Source organism: Onychostruthus taczanowskii, unplaced genomic scaffold (genome assembly GCF_017590055.1).
Source record: "Onychostruthus taczanowskii isolate IOZ18803 unplaced genomic scaffold, ASM1759005v1 scaffold1, whole genome shotgun sequence".
In the NCBI taxonomy this organism is placed as follows: domain Eukaryota; kingdom Metazoa; phylum Chordata; class Aves; order Passeriformes; family Passeridae; genus Onychostruthus; species Onychostruthus taczanowskii.
The window spans coordinates 29,007,321-29,020,347 of NW_024496525.1; the positions used below are offsets into that span (position 1 = coordinate 29,007,321).

General features: G+C 37.1%; 1 protein-coding gene across 7 annotated transcripts in view; it reads left to right on the top strand.

Moving 5' to 3' along the window:
- The window catches only part of EML1 (EMAP like 1), a 120,246-nt gene that overhangs the window by 77,154 nt on the left and 30,065 nt on the right, over positions 1 to 13,027 (top strand). For 5 of the 7 annotated variants that reach the window (XM_041397675.1, XM_041397656.1, XM_041397666.1 and 2 more), the window contains 2 exons: positions 6,826 to 6,960; positions 12,679 to 12,707. In XM_041397675.1, the coding sequence (XP_041253609.1) occupies positions 6,826 to 6,960; positions 12,679 to 12,707 (164 nt within the window). The remainder of the gene's footprint in view (positions 1 to 6,825; positions 6,961 to 12,678; positions 12,708 to 13,027) is intronic. The other 2 variants (XM_041397701.1, XM_041397711.1) reach the window with 1 other exon arrangement.

Consider the following 13,027-nt stretch of genomic DNA (forward strand, 5'->3'; position numbering starts at 1 on the left):
GCCTTGCCTATAAATGTACTTCAAGAGGAATAAAGTGGAGTGGTAAGAACCTCACTGGCTAATTACTGTACAAAACATTTTTTTGGTAAATTATTCTGTAATCATTTAATGGAGAACCTTGAAATAACTGGTTGGATTTCAGGGTTTTATAGTAAATGGTGTTCCACATATTCACTATTCAAAGATGATACAGTAAGTGCTCCAAATATCTTTCTTGTATACAGTCAAGTAGAATAATTCATTATGTATCCTTAAGATGAATTCAATCAAACTTTGTATTTATACTGGACCCTTTTACCTTCAGGAAATGCATGTGTTTGTGCATAAAACAGTAATGGAAATACATCAGCAAAATCAAATAGCTTCCTTTTTCAAGGGGTAGGACTTGTTTATTTGTGTTGGAAGCTTCTCTCAGTGTTGCACAGTTTACAGATGGTGGGAAATTTCAAGATTTTTTTTAGTTCTGATTTCTGCTAAGACATGCTCTTTTCTTATGAACTGCTTCCAGAACTGTGGCTAATTTGTAGTGCAGGTATTCTGTAGTCCAAAATATGGTCATGTGACACAGCAGCTGTAAATAGTATTGTTTATAGATGTTTTTAAAATTAATTTTTACGTGAATGCTTTTAATAGTTTTTCCATACAACACAGGTGCACAATTGAAAAGGTGGAGTTTGAAAGATGAAAGTTAAAAACAACAGTAGAAAGGGGAAAAAAATCCTTTTTGCTGAATCATCTTCTAAACTTTTGACCTGCTGTTGAGACTGACAAATATCTGCTAGTAAATAAATAGTAAAGAATAGCTTCTTCCATTTTTTTATTACCTGTGACCATATGTCCAAGAGAAAGTGCAGGTGAATTGAGTCCTTCCCAAAAGTTTTTTGCTGCCTTATGAAAAGAGGGTTTACAATCAAATACTTTCTGATTCCTCTCTTCTCCTATACTTAGCACTGTTTAGGTTAAGACTGTATGATGTCCAATTGAAATGACATCACTCTGTCCCTTGAAACAGTTTGTTGTGCATTATTTATGTAAATATATGCAAATAGTCTGCAAGGGGACTAAGTGTACATCCATACATTCTCCTGCTTAGAGATAGAAGTATTTACTGGTATGTCTGCAGACACAATCTCATTTCATACAGTAGCTGTATTAAATGTGTTGGTTAACTCATTTGAACCCACAGGTTGGTATATGGCTTATCTGCCTTGCTGGATTACCAAGGAGATGTGGTTCAGAGTTGACTGCATTTTCTGATTTCCCATTTAATATGTGAAATGGAAATGACTTCTTCTGTCAGGAATCTAAAATTGGAGGTAATAAAAAATGCTTGAGGCTGAAAGGGTGGAACTAGCAGGCTTTTATTTGAATTCTGCCATATATTCTCTCAGTGACCTTATGCAAATCATTTAACCTTTATGCATATTGCTTTTCCTTGTATAAAACATGTATCTCTGGATATCAGTAGGTTCTTATAGGACCTAATGTGATAATTAGATCCAGATCTTGCAAAGCATTGAGTAACCTCAACTGACTCTGACTTCAATTAGAATTGAGGGCACCAAACCCTGCTTCAGCATTCAGATCTCACAGTCAATACCCAATTGTCCAGGTTAAGGAAGGACTGAAATAACTTGAACAGAGCAAAAGCACAAATCCAAAACATGGATCAACTGGATTATAAAAGGCTATGGTGGTAATGCAGTGCAAAGCAGAAAGCCTGGTGATGACGGTGGTACTGGGACCAAAAATTGTGGTCAAGCACCAAGAGGAGCTGCTGCACTCAGGCTCTGGGAACCATGTGAACACAGCTCTGGGTGGCAGCCAGCTAACAGAGAGCTGGAGTGATTCTGAGATGGGCTGAACAATCACCTGACACAGATGGACAATAAAAGAATTGTTTGGCTTTGAAAAGTGTTTCCGTGTCATCTTCACAAGAAACATTTTGTCAGAGGATCTGATTTGAATTTTAGTATATTTTCTAATTCTGTGATTTAGAAGTGTATGAGCTATTTTGAGTAACAGATTTTTGAATGCTGCCATAGTTTTATTCTAAACTTTGTGCTTAGAATAATTATTTGAAGTTTTCATCCAAATAAGATAAGTTTAGTGTATCATGACCAGAACTTTCCCTTCCTCCTGCACTCTTTCTTTAGCATTTAATGTGGCTTGAAATTTGCTGCTTAACACTAAATTTGTCTTTGGAATATGGCCAGTGCGTAGTAGTGATGTTTTGTGTTCCCTATTAAAATCTAAGGTTTTGTGACTCATCTAGGATAGCTTTGTTTCCAAGAGTTGAGGCGGGAAAAGGGAGGAAAAAAAAGTATGGGAGGAGAATGCAGACAGTACCTTTCCCAGTAGGGATGCTGGTGCAGGCTGCAGGCTTGCACATACTTTGCCTTTCAAAAGGAGACAATCAGTCATTCTTTCTCCCCCAGCAGATTGCAAAGTATTACAATGGTGCAAAACTCTGACAATGGAGATCAAAAGGAAGAAGCAGGAACAAAGAAAACATAAAGAGCTTTGTTTGCAGGGAGAATAAAATACTTTAATATGATAAATTCCTGTTCTTCTAAACTCTAAACACATGGCCCCTAGGAAATTGTTCAGTCGCCTGGAATTAATGTTGTGGGGCAGCGAGGGTTTGTAACTGGCACATACAAACTCTGAATCAAACCTTCAATTAGATGCTCTGTGTAACTCATCTCTCAAAGAAAATGGTTTAAAATATTTAGAATATAAATTAAAAAAGAAATCCCTCTCCACTGAACTTCGGGTGGCAAAACTATTATGCCACTTCACAATATCTCTAACAATTAAAGTTATTAGTGCATTTTGCTCAGAGGCGTAATGAAATTAAAGTCATATGTTATTCCTGAGTTCATTCTAATTGATTTAAATGAGGGTCAGAATGAGTGCTAGGCAAAATATTAATGCCATCGGTTGCTGTCTTAAGAGCATTGTGCACTGGTTTTTAATTTATTTTATTTAAAAGCTTTTATATTTTTCCAAGTAATTTTAGTAATAAGGTATATATCTTTTTAATTTTGGCCAGATTTGTTCACCACAATTCAGTAATGCAACTGCCTGAAACATTCATGCTATGCAATGGTATATGTATGTATATATGAGGATTTATTTTCTTGTCTTTGTTGTTGCTTTTTTAATAGTCTTTGTCTTTTAGCTGCGTCATCTTTCGTGTTCCTTCAGATAGCCTCTTTGATTTTTTTTTTTTTATTTTTAATTTTATTTTTGAGTCTCTTTACAAATGGTCAGTCTATCGGGGCACTGCTAAGATTTTGTCATTCAAAGATACATTGGTGTTATTAAATGTATGGTTTGAAATGATCAAACATCTAACTGAGTCAATAAGCACTTTGTGGTTTATTCTTGCACGTGACTTCATATCTTGAAAGCATGCAATTTTGTCTTTTAATGTAAGTCTTGTAAATGTCTTGTTACCACATTCTATTGTTGCATTCACTTTTTATTCTGCTTTGTTTATGCACCTCTCAATCTGGATTAAGCAGGTCTGTGAATCTTCTCAATGCATGCAAACTGAAAAAGCCTGCTCTAAGGTGAGGGATCCTTAATAGCTTCGTAGTGTTGAAGTTCAGTTGTTTTTCCTTTCCATTTCAATTCAACACATAGAAAGTGGCTGTTTTAGTAAAAGCATTAACATGGTAGAACTGTAATTATTATTGCCATTTTTAACATTTTCAGAAGTACATGTCTAAAACTTTCTTATCATTGATAAATGCATCACACAACTTAGATAATAATAATGTCAGTGATGGTATCTGCATTATTTCATACTAACATAATTTTTATTATGGGGGTATTAGACCACATTGCTGTCTCAAACAAGTTAAAAATCGTGCAACTAAATGTTATCTTCTTAAATAATTGCAAATGCTCTCCTTTCATATTACTAATGTCGAAGTCAAATTCTGGGATCCAGTTATACTCTTACAAACCTGTAAGTTAAATGAGTATTTTCTGTCTTTTTAAATTCCTCCTCAGGTGACAGTGTATCTCTGCTGTAGCTGTGGATATAAACACTGGTATTTAACAGTCTACCTACCAAAATGTATATAATGCCAAAACTTAGTTAATATAATGGAGTTATAATCCTTGTTTCCAACCACCAGCTAATACTTCTCACTGGGCTTCTGTTGTTGTTGAAAGTTTAAAATAAAATTTGTCAGAAGATAGCATTACTAATTAGCTTAAGCAGTGATGGACACAAATCATTACAGTTTAAAAGAATTTTACACCTGTGGTTAAAGTAATTTTTATACTGATCTAAGACTTCATTATTCAGAGAGAAGATAGAATTAAACTTCTAAATTTTAGTCACACCCTTTCATTTCTTATCCTCTACTTCATCTTCTGAATGTTGACAGCTATAAAAATAAAACCCCAGAAAACATTAAAATTAGTTCCAAATTGTTTCTGTAACTTAATTTTTTGTAAAGATTAGTATACTTTGATAATGTCCTTAATTTAATTTTGGTGTAGGCTGATGTTGACGCCTCTTATCCTTAAAGAAAATATGTGTCAACATAAGCCTACACTGAAATTTTCCTAACCAGGAAAGAATGTCAAAATAAAGATTTGACCCTGACAAATCACACAGGATGTTTCTGTAATTAATGTATATAATAGAACATTTTCAGAATCAAAGTTTTATTTTTTAACTGGAGTAATATTAAATTGAATGACGTTATGAGGTGTAGGGAGAATAGTTAAATATTAACAGTAAATTATTTAATTTACTAGAGAAGGTTTTGCATGCAATTGACATTGAGATTACTTGGATAATGTTAGTCTAGTGTAGGAAGTACACTTCTGAAATGAAGACAGAACTAAATTCTTGTTGCTGCCTTTTCTCTTCCACTATGAATGTATTTTGTTCTGTCTATGTGTAATTTTGCATTCTGCTTGCTCTCCTACATTGCTTTCTCCACAGAAACACTATTTTTTTAATTTCAGCTTAATCATTTGAAGCTTGTTTTTATTACAAGAATGCAGCACTGAACATCTGTCCTACCATCGCATGTACCAGAAGGTTTTTTTGTCAAGCTGCCCGAGATGCACCTTAACATGCAGATCCACCCCTGGATGGGCACTGCCTTCTTTTCAGAAGGGCAATTTCTTTCCAGAAAGACTCTGGTTCAGGTGTTCCCATTGTTTCTGTAGCTGAGTCTGAGTTGAGGTGTTGAAACATTACCCTCCTTGCTGGTAAAAAGATATGGGGGAGCAGAAATAAGGTAGGGGTTTTTTAAAGCAGGTGGTGTACAATTGCTAAGCTAAGCATTTTTTCACCAGACAGAAAAGTCTATCTTGGTTCCTCTAGTTATGGAGAGCAACTTACACCTTACATGAAGTGGGACAGGGCCAGAGGAGCTGACTAAGATGACAGGGTAGGAATAGCTCTTAGGGACTGCTGGGGGGGTTTGGCATAGTCCTCAAGAATGAGATGAGTGTTCTGGTAAGCAGAGCAGCTCTGGGGGTGTATGGAGGCACAGGGGGAGGTGGCTAAGGGGGGATGATAAAAGGTGTGACTAGGATGAGACTGGCCTTAAAGGAGCAAGTACTGAAATTTTCACACTGGGATGGAAGTTGTGGTTGGGATTTGGGTGGAGAGGTGTGAGCTGGAAAGCAATCATTGGTGTCCCTGGTTTCTGGGGTGAGAGAGCTGCTGAAGGTGGTTATTTAGTATGGGGATTTTATAACTTAAAGGGGATATTTTCATTGTGTTTTCTGTAGGGCAGAAAATAGTACAGGAAGTACAGGACTGAAATGGGGGGAAATGAGACCCTGACACTGAGTCCTGTTATTCAGCTGCTGCCATGGGGGTGATTCCTGCCTCAGTCTGGGTGCTGCTGCCTGAGTCTCTGTGCTGCCAAGGGCCTGCAGCAATGCATAAAGCATTACCTGCTTTGGGACCTCACCCTTAGCTTCTCCCTCTCTTGATAGGAAGCACTGCTTTAGGGAGAAGTGCTTTGGTCAATAATTTGTCTCTATAAGGTGTGAGTTCTGAATGAGCTTCTCGTAATTTGCTAAGTAGCACTGCTTGTGTTTTGGCTCCTATTTTTCCATCACGGAGAGCTGGATGTCTAAGGGGTGCCGTAATGGCACACAGGAGCTCCCTTGGTTGCTATCTTGGCAGGAAGGATGGTTGGAGAGTGAGAGGGTAGGGTGAGCTTTAAGCCTTTGGGAAACCTCCTGTCAGGACATGTGGGGAATCTAATCTATTCATACATGTAACTAGGAAGCATATATTTTTGTTAACAATAAAAAATTGCAGGCTAGCTCACCATTAATTGCAGTTTGGAGTATGTTAAAACTAGCTTTGAACCACAGAGTAATTTCTATTGGATAAGGACCCAAAGTTAGCTTGCTTGTGTTCAAATTTTAACATACTTTTGGCATTCTCTGTAGTCTGTCTGGAAATGTCAGACAATATGCTTTTTCTTTAAATCTTTCACTTCTTCATAAGAGAATCCAAAAGTTCAGAAGTATGGAGTGGTAGTCAGAGATTTGAAATGTGACCCGGAAAAGTGATTGCAACTGCTCTATGAAATTGGTTTATCCCATCTTCTGTTTTATGATTAAGGAAAAAGCAGTATGTCTCTGTTGCACCAGACACTCAGCAAAGCTCTTACATAGGCTCTTTAACAAATCAAGTTAAGATTTTTTTAAAAATCATAGTTACTTTTTTAGGGTCAGTGTTCTACTTGATACATTTCTCATAAGTATTTATTGTAGAATATATATTTTTACAAGTGCCACTGTGAAACTTGCTCCTTGTTTTATTAGCACCATTAAGAGAACCAGTTCAGCTGAGCGTGTGTCCCCAGGAAGTCGGAGGGAAAGCTATGGAGATTCCAAAGGGAGTCGCAACCGCACTGGTTCCACCAGCAGTTCATCTAGTGGTAAAAAGAACAGTGAAAGGTAATGTCATCTAAGTATCTATCCCCTTTCTCTGCCTCCTGCTCTAATAATGAAATTAGTTTCTTTAGTGAACTTAGTTTATCTTGTTTAAAATATTGGAAGCTTTTTTTCCACAAAGCTCCAATTCTTGGACCAAAGTATATATTAAAACATTTGAAATAAAACAGGTTTTCATATTTAGATAAAATTTATTTGCTTTATTTCCAAACTATAAATAGTGTGAGAACTTAGAGTTTCCCAAGAAAGTTCATAATTATTAAACATGCCTTTTCTAATATCTTAGTGGTTTCCCTTGGTCTCTTTATATTCCTGACAAGTGCTTCTTTGAGTTTATGGTTGTGGTGCATTGACCCCAGCTGGCATCTAAGTATCACACAGCCATTCACTTCCTGTCCTCCAGTGGGATGAGGAGAAGAAAATAGGAAGACCAAAAGTGAGAAAACTCATAAATCAAGATAAAGGTAGTTTAAGAAGTGAAGGAAAGAGGAAGAAAAACCAAAACAATTGCTGAGAAGCATTCGGTCACCACATCCCACATGTAGATTGATGTCCAGCAAGTCTCTGAACTATGAATGCCTTGATCTGACAGCCAGATTAAATATAAACGGAGAGGTTTACATGCAAGTGCTGTTCAATGAAGCAGAATGAAGTGATGCCTATCTCTGTGTATCTTTGATCATGCTTCTCTGTATTGCTGACAGCACAGAGAAAAGAGGATATCTTGTCCAAGGGTTTCAGACTTAGGATAGCCTTGAACAAATAGCTGTTTCATTGAGGTTCATCAATATTGTCAGTATAGGTCAAGCAGTTCTTTCCTGTATTTCCTAGTCAGAATTTAGTTTTGGCTATTTCATTTGACCTGTTCTATTGCAGTTTCCTTTGCTAGAAATGGTGTTGATAGTACTGTTTCACTGTCTCACTGATTATGTGAGCACAAAAACACATTGTTAATGAAGCTCAACTAATAACTTAATTTACCTGCTCTCTTTGGACATCAATGCCATTACACAAGTCATTGTCAATGGTGTGACACAAAATATTCCTTCCTTTTTATCCCTTTAGCATATTTGCTTGAGTAAGGAGTGACTGAGCTGGTTGTGTACTATTTTACAACCCAAATATGAATAATTACATTATTAATAGCTTGGTTTCTGGCCTATGTTTTCAGCTATGAAGCAAGACAGCAAGCGTGCCAACTATGGAACTTATTCTAAGTTATGGATTGGTATAAAAGGGCAGATTAGTAAGGGGGGCACTTTGTGGCTGTTTGCTACAAGCTGCCTGAATAGGAGGAAGTGCAAGGGGTCTTTTACAGGCGGCTTGAAGCAGCCTTAAAGTCACAGGCCCTGGTTCTTGTGGGAGGTTTTAACTACCCAGACATCTGCTGGAGAAGCAACCCAGCAAAGCACAAACAGTCCAGGAGGTTCCTGGAAAGCATTGATGACAACTTCCTGTCACAAGTAGTGGAAGATCCCACAAGGAATAGTGTGCTGTATCCAGTTCTGGGCTCCTCAGTACAAGAGGGACATGGAGCTCCTGGAGTGAGTCCAGCAGAGGGCTACAAAGTTGATCAAGGAACTGGAGCAGGTCTCTTACAAGGAAAGGCTGAGGTAGCTGGGCCTGTTCATCCTCGAGAAGACAATTGAGAGGGGACCTCATCGATGTCTACAAGTATCTGAGCAGAGGGTGTCAAGAAGATGGAGCCAGGCTCTTCTTGATAGTGCCAAGCAATAAGTAGAGGCAATGGGCAGAAACTGATGCACAGGAGTAGGAGGAAAAATTTTTTTACCATGTGGGTGACTGAGCACTAGAACAGATTGTCCAGAGAGATTGTGGAGTCTCCCTCAGTGGAGATATCTGAGAACTGTCTGGACACAATTCTGTGCCATGTGCTCTGGTACAACATTGCTTGAGCAGGGAGGCTGGACCAGGTGAACAACTGTGCCCTTCCAACCTGACCTGTGACTCAGTGAAAAGCTTAGCAAATTAAAGGAACAATGAAAAAAATTTAAATACTATGAGAGAAAATGTTATAAAATTGTAACTAAGGACGATGTAATATTTACACAAATTAACATCTTGTTTGCATTCTGCATCTATGCATGTGAGTGAAGTTTTGATAAGCCAACAGAATGCCAAAGGACTGGGCCTTCTGGTACTTACAGAACTTTGACTCTATCTTAGCATCTGAATTTTTTTCCCTTAACATTTTTGTAAGATAATTATAAGCACCAAATAACTAATAGGTGTGGTTTTCATTTTGTTTCTAAGATTTTTGTACTTCAACATTTCTAAAAGACAAATATGACTGAAAAAAACTGTAGCAATACATAATATCAATAAATAAGTGTTACTTTTGAGAGGAAAAGCAATCTATTATTAGTTTGGAACATGTGCAGATTTGAACAAAGTCTTTTCTCAGACCCTTGTAGAGAATGTTTATCTGCACACACCTGAATCAGCAAACCAAGCATCAACAATCTTAGGGACAAGTGAGCCTGAAAGGTTTGAAAGGCAAAACCAAGCAAAATCCATAATGGCCAGTGAAGGGACAGCTAAAAAACCAGCTCACTCTAATTTAAGCAGCAGATTCTGTAAATTGTTGCAATGGTGTGTAACTCTGTGCAGGCACTTTTCCTTGGTGAAGTTATTAGCATGGAGCTGCTGTTTTCTATATTGATCTCCTGAAATGGTTGGATTTTCTTTCCAAGGCTTTGCTTTTTGTTTTGCACCTATGTATTACTTCCTACTCAATCACACATATCATAAGTAGCCATTATGTGGTGATCTCATTGATTAAAATAACTTTATCTTCTAGAAACAAAACAAACGTCTTATGGATAGTTTTTGTTAAAAAACAAGATTCTATACTTAGATGGGTAGACTTGTTTCTGAAATATGATCAGCAATTATTTTGCCTCCAGTGGTGAATCTCATTGCTTTTCCAATTTGCTGTAGTAATTTATTATAATTTTTGTAAAAGTTTTAACAAACACGATCCTACAGTGCCCTTGCTCTGTGTATTTTATATAAAAAATTGCATTAGATCAAGTGCCCAAAGATTAATTCAGTGTGTGTTGTGCAGTGGAAGATCTACAGGTCAAAATCTAAAACAATACAGTGCTTTACAAAGTCAGTTTTATGGATATATCCTGATCCTGCTACCTGTTTAGGGTGACAATTATATGAAATTAGTTATATCTCAAAGCTACTAAGCACATGAAGTGAGACTATTAGTTTATTCACTTAAATTAAGGAAAGCTATGACTTCTATAAGTTATATAGTTATACTGTGCACTTGAAAATTGATTCCAAAATAGCTGAGAAATAATAACATTGCAACAAAATAATGGTTATCTGCAAAATGTTTTGGTTTTCCTCTAAGGTTGACCACTGTACTTGAGATGCATTTTTAATTTTTACACCCTATTTCAACAAAATCAATGGTTATGTCATTTTGCAATTGTTAGGTCACAAAGGGTTGAAATCACTCACTCTAGGATTTGGGAAGAAAGTCCAGCACACAAGGCATGCAACGGTTAAGTAAAGTGCAAGTATTCCAAGGACCTAATCAAGAGCATGTGTTAGATTGCTTCAGCTGGTGCTCGTGATGTTGGTACCACTATGAGAACAGTCATTGTATGGTTAGAGACTTTTTCCCTCATTTCTGTCCCGTGCAGCCTGTTCAGCACCCCAGCTTTCACCTCCTTGAAGAATGAGTGTCCTTATCCTGTGGAAGAGGCTGGCTAAAGACTTGCCTCATGCTTCCTGTCAAAACTGAGCAGCCATACAAAATACAAAGCCAGAGTTATGGGAAGGAAATTGATGATTCTGAACGCTGGGAATAAGACTGTCCCCCAAAAGCTGACTGTATGTGTGAAAGAGTGAGGAAGGGTGTGTTAACCTAACCATCTACTCGCAGTCTGTTTGTATCCTTGACCCCTTTGCATCCCTTCCAGTGTGAGATACTCCATGCCTCTGTTTTTGAAAGCCTGTAGGGTTGTAGCTGTTATGCAAAGGCAGAATGCTACAGAAAGCTCTTTCAAGAAGCTTTAAGCTTAAGGAGATGACCATAATCTCCCATGCTACTGTGAAGTGTCCCTATTCCTGTAGCTATCAGCCAGGAGTAAGCTTTCCTGAGGGTTAGTTAAGTAGGATGTGACTCAAGTTCAGGGAAAAGGGTAGTCAGAGCTCTGAGCTGTGTGTGGTTAGGGTTTGTATAATTAGGAAATACAGATGATTTGCTTTATTACTGTCATGAATCAGCCTTTCACATTTGCTTGATTAGCTTGAATAGGTCAGCATGGTCTGTTCTGAGCTAGGGACGGTTTTGTCTCTAATATGGCAGCATTTCTGACTAGTGCTTCATCCCATAAAGTTTTTTTGTTTTCTAAAAATATCTTCATTTGTAAGAGAAAATGTTCATCTTGGTGTTAACAATGGCAGCACATCATGCTATTTATATAAATGACATTGGCTGTGTATGCCAGCTTGAAGCATGTATTTTGATGCACGATTAGCACTAAGGCTGATATTATGGAAAGCTGCTAAATCAGGAGTAGAATAAGAATTAATTTGGTTTGGTTTGGGTTTGTCATTAAGTAAAGTATTATTCTCAATATAAGTGTCAAACCAAAGCAAAGGAAAAAATACAATAGAATTATTTGCTACATCTTTCATTGTAGTGAGAGGGAATCTTTTATGCTTAAAAAAAACTGTGTGCAAAAATCCAACACCGTCTTGTTTCTTTTTTTGATTTTTCCTTACTGCCCACTGCAGTCTAGGAGAGGGTGTTGAGATGGCATCAAGCTCTAGGAGTACTTCATGCTTCAGCATTTCTCCATCAGATGGGGGGTTCACCCATTTTGGGATCACCCTAAGAAACTTACAGCAGTTACCTTATACTTCAAAAGTTTTATTGCATTAAAAAAGAGAGAACTGGGAAGAGAAATAACTGCATAATATAACGTTGTGTCACTTGCATTCTTCATCAGAAACAACACTCTCAAACTTGATTTACAGGGGCAAAGGACAAAAATAACAAATGACTAGGAACAAATTTCTTGACAAAGATTCTTTCCTTTTGGCCAGGGTAGTACTATCCAGAGAGCTTCTCAACATGCTGTATGTATTTTCCCCTCAAGTATTCCCAAATATTTTCTGAAGACAAAAAGAAAAACCCATTTCCAGTTGTCTTGCAGGCACCTGTGCAGTGACAAATAGAAGACATTTTAATCATGGTTATGTGCTTTCTGTGTTTTACCAAGTACTGTCATGCACCAAGGAACAACTGGGAAGTTCCATGTTTTATGTGAAGTCTTTGGAAAAAGCAGGATTCAAACTTTGATTTGCTCCTTAAATCAAGGCTGGAAACAAAAAAAATCATACAGCTGCTCATGGCCAGTTTCTGTGTTCTCCTGTAATTGGACTAACTTCACAAACTAAGAGAATTTGGTAGTTAGTAGAGGAAGATCTGTAACTTTGAGAATGTCATGAGAATTGATTGTAAAAGTGACATCAAGGATGTTTACTGGTTTTAACTGTGTTTGCCTGGGGATTTACCTTGTAAATAAGTTAATTAAAAAAGTATTTTTATTCATACATACACTCAACAAAAATTTATATTATATTTTAAATTTTATGTTATATTGATACATATACATGTGCAGACTGTATGTACATGCTTTTTAAATAGTAATTTCTTCATTATTTTCACAGCAAACCCAAGGAACCAATGTTCAGTGCAGGTAGGAACTTTTACAATTTTTAAGCAGATAGTAACTGTGATTGGGTTCCCCCACTTCTGTGGATGCCAAGAAATTGGTATTGGGAATCTAAACATGATACTTACAGGCTGCTACTGATATATTGTTAAAAGTTGATCAGTTCACTCTAGATTTTATTGATGCAATAGATTTATTTTACAGTTCAGATTCTTTGTAAGAAGACAAGGACAAAAAAGACCATGTCTTCTTACTCTGCATATGTGTTCTCTTTCAAAGCAGTATTAAGGTTTTGGTAATTAAAGCAGTGCCAAGTTCCAGCTATGATGCTATAATGTTAAACA